Here is a 4,103-nt window from a genome sequence, read left to right on the forward strand (position 1 = left end):
TCATTTTGGAAAAAAAATGTAAACATTGTAACAACACACATAAGAAAACGGTAACAAAGGGCTTTCTTGACGCTCCTACTGGTCTACTACTCACCAGAGTCACTGGGAGCTGTGCTACTGTGGGCTGTGGAGGAGGAGGAGGAGGAGGTGGAGGCTACGGTCCCAGACAGAGAGTCTCTGCTAGCGGTCCTCTTGTTGACAGGGAAGGGGAACACGATCGCGGGATCTACACACTCTGACACCGATCGGCTCAACTCTGATGATGGCATCTTGACCTCCGCGTTACTGCTGCTACTAACTCCTCCGGCCGCCGTGGAAATGGCTCTGCCCAGCTTCTCAGTGACCACGCGCTGCAGCTTCTCCCGGGCGGAGAAGCCGCTCCACATACAGTCCTGGATGATGATGTTGTTGGTGGTGGGGTTACTACTACTATCCAAAGCGGAGGCTCCGCCGAAAAGGTCCAGGTCGTCGGACGCCCCCCAAATATCGTCCTCGGGCAGGAGCAAGAGCTCCGATGCCCAGTCCAGAGGAGGGTCGCCTAATAATCCAAAGCTCATGGGACCCCCAACACCACCGGCGTCCCCCGGTGCGGCGGCTTGATCCCCCGGCAGGGCGGCTCGGCTCGGGCTGAGGGGCGGAGTGGGCAGCAGCTCGAATTTCTTCCAGATGTCCTCCCCCGGTGGCGCGGAGTCGGGACCACAGAAGTAGAAGTCATCCTGATCGTCCGGGTAGAAACATGGTTGTAAGGAGGCGAACTCCAAATCGGAATTTTTGCTTATAATCGCCGGCATTGTATCCTCCCACAAGCGGAAAGCCTGCAAAAGAAACAATAGAAGACACTTGAGTAAACTCTCATGCATTGCATTTTCCCATAAACGCTTTTATTATCTATCACACCTGAAAACTATAGCCTACGTCCTCAAAGCATAGTCTTGGAAGGACTTTAAGTCAGACTCGATACAGACTCAAATACATCTCTGGTCGTCTTGATCCTAGGCTTTTCAGAGCCCACACACAGATGATCAGTCTACTCCGGTGAATTCCACACTCACTCCTGTTCAAAGTCATTAAAAATCTCAAAGAACAATTGTGCCTAAATGCAACCCTGGCTCGCTCTTCCACTGTAAGATAAGTGCGCATGTATTAGCGCAGAACTCAGGCTACTATAAGATTTACATAGTCAACAAAAGCATGTTTACAAAAAGAAAAATCTAAATAAATCCTTGAATGGCATTCTATGCAAAAATAATAATCTGTGCTTTGTGTAAATAGCATAAATACAAGCCAATAACAATTAATTGATCGGGGGAAAAAATATGATGCTCACCTTGTCCTGACTTGGGATGAGGTGTGAACCAGATTTTGTTATCTCTCAGTTAAGTCAGCAATAGACAGTATAGGTTTGAAGCACTCATCTACTTTAGGCACACAGACAGTCCTCTGACACACATTGTGCCTGGGCTGCAGAGTTATACACTCAAATGTGTGGCGGACACCGAGGGCTCCGCCCACCAGGCTGGAGGGGGCGGGGCTGTCGGGTTCGATGCAGAGAGAGCGCGCTAGACAGACAGACTGGCTGGGAGCCTTCCTCTCTCTACTTTCAAGGTGAAAAGAGATATACTGTGGAGTGCACCCCCCCCCCCCACACACACACACACACGCACACACTGATGTTGATGTTTTTTATCCCTTGGTGATGTTTTGGATATGTTCTATGAGAGATGATTGGGTTGAATTGAATTGAATTGAATTGAATTGAATTGAATTGAATTGAATTGAATTGAATTGAATTGAATCCAATGACCTCTGTGAAAAACATCATTAATATCAAATGTTTTTTTAACATTTTGATTGATTTTTTTTAAAGATCAGAAGACACCGCATCACAATTAGGCATCAAAATGAAAACAGTTCAATGCTAATGCTTTATCATTAAATAGAAACACCAACTAGTGCACTAGTATTCCTGTACACATATAGGCTACTCAGCCCCCAAAGCCTCTCCCTACTCTTCTTTCCCATTGAGCTCTTATGATATCGTTTTCTCTATTGTCTGAGGGCATAGACTAGGTACCCTATCCACCAGCATCCCACACAATGAAAGACTTGGGCTCTCTGCGCCCTCCGGTGGTCACAACTAGAACAACAGGGCAGCAGACGCGCATCATTATGCCTTTCGGCCTGGCGGAGACGATAAAGGGCACTGTCTCTCTCGGGCGAGTGGGAAATTCGATCAATCCGTCGATGTTACATTACAATGACTATGATTTTATTTATTTCGTCTGTTCAATTACCACACTAATGCAGTTATAGACGTGCTTCAAAAGACAATGGCCGGCGTTATGATGAGACTCGACGCGCTGCCTTTGTTTAGTGTACAGCTGTGTGTCTCAGGGATAGGAGAGCATGTTACGTAACCACAAGCGGTGGTTGTACAGTGTTGCCATGTCCGCTTATTATAAGCGAAGTTGGGCTTGTTTTTCTGTTAAGTTGCTTGTAAATATTGGTTAGTTGTGGTTATTTGGGCTTGTTTCTAAAATGTAGTTGCTTATTTGGGCGGACCCAATTGAGTGCAGGCCGCCTGACCCAACCTTATGAAAATAGTTTGTGTCAGAGACCCCCATACAAGATTTTGTGGATTTGAGAAAATTCCTAAATAGCCTAAATAAATAATATTTCTTTGAAAATAGCAGATCTACAAGCTCACAACGTGTCGCATTGTGCCGCGTTGAGAGTTTGTAGATCGGCTATTTTCAAACAGCTAATGGATTAGAGCGCTCAGGTGGCCCTGTTAGTCGCTTCTTTTGGGCTTGTTTTCCTAGACCTAGTTCCTTATTTCTCTCACACAATCTGGCAACGCTGGGTGGTTGTAGCCTTGAGTCATTCCCATTCCCTTTCCTAATGACAGGTTGGGCGGAATGCGCATCTGTAATTATGCGCACTGGCAGCGCTCTGGCACAGGCACACACACAGACCTTGATATCGACTTATTCAGAGAAAAATGTTCACTAAACTATTCCCAGTTGAGAGTACTGTAGCCTATACCAACCGCGTCAAAGTCCTTAATGAAAGATAATAACCCAAAATGTTCAATTCCCCAGGAGCTATAGGAAGTTGTTACAATATTCCAAAAGAGCCTGCATACATAGGTTGTGTTTAACCACTTAAACCTCAGAATCCTTATTGTGGGGAAAGCTTTCGCTGAAAATAGCAGATCGACAAGCTCACAACATGCTTTGCGAGCTTGTCGATCGGCTATTTTCAGCGAAAGCTTTCCCCACAATAACAGAAAACAGAAAAGGTACTAGTATTGAGCCCTGAGGGACTCCGGTTACCCATATGGGGTTGAAGTGGTTAAATGCCCCAAAACAATTCTATTTGAGACCTCCGTCTAAAACAAGGGAGGCGGTTGCAAAGTAAAAAAGGACCGAGAGAGAAAAGTGAGAATTTGCAGCTGTGCGCCGTCGACAGAGAGGGAATGGCAGGGAGTTTCCTGGGACTGCAGGGCAGTTTGCTCCCAGGAATTGAGACGGTTTTGGACTCACAACTCCCCATAGTCTCATCGTGTTTGTTCAAACTACTGTTATGCTGCTCTGACTGAGTCTGACCCCCTGGTAGCCTAGTAGCCTCAGCTTCCTCTGTGAAACAGGACAGAGAGAGTGGGAGTGAGAACAAGTGGAGACGTTGTTGTTATTGTTGTTATTGTCGTCCCATGTGCGTATGTAGGCTACAACAGGCGGACAGGAAGCGTGTTCTCTAGTCTAGGACCCGAAGCTTGATTCATATGGATGGACTAAGCAGCCGCACGGAAACGAGGGATAGATGAATGAGAAGATAATGGGCATCTTCTCCTGTGGTCTGCCTTGGCATGACAGGGAGTGCAAGTGCATTTGGGTGGGGTGAGGTTGTGCGCATGAGGGGGTAGACGCACTTCAGAAGTCTCTACGAGGGGGCTAACTCATCCATCCATCTGATCCAAACCACTAGCTGATTTTATTGCGTTGTTATTGCGTTAGGCTGTTTTCGCCTTTAACCCAAACCAGTGAACATGAGTGCATGAGCTGTAGTTTCTCTCTAGTTTTCTCTCTCTCTCTCTCTCTCTC

At 46.6% G+C, this 4,103-nt stretch overlaps 1 protein-coding gene across 2 annotated transcripts in view; it reads right to left on the reverse strand.

Annotated features, from left to right (window-relative positions):
• mycn (MYCN proto-oncogene, bHLH transcription factor) overlaps positions 1–1,446 on the reverse strand; it is a 6,622-nt gene extending 5,176 nt beyond the window's left edge. For both annotated transcript variants that reach the window (XM_084083338.1, XM_084083337.1), the window contains exons 1-2: positions 1,328–1,446; positions 95–815 (exon numbers count right to left, since the gene is read on the reverse strand). In XM_084083338.1, the coding sequence (XP_083939464.1) occupies positions 95–791 (697 nt within the window). In that variant the 5' untranslated portion in view covers positions 792–815; positions 1,328–1,446. The remainder of the gene's footprint in view (positions 1–94; positions 816–1,327) is intronic.
• Between the last annotated feature and the right edge of the window lie 2,657 nt (positions 1,447–4,103).

This window comes from Gymnoscopelus microlampas, assembly GCF_963454915.1.
Source record: "Gymnoscopelus microlampas genome assembly, chromosome: 16".
In the NCBI taxonomy this organism is placed as follows: Eukaryota; Metazoa; Chordata; class Actinopteri; order Myctophiformes; family Myctophidae; genus Gymnoscopelus; species Gymnoscopelus microlampas.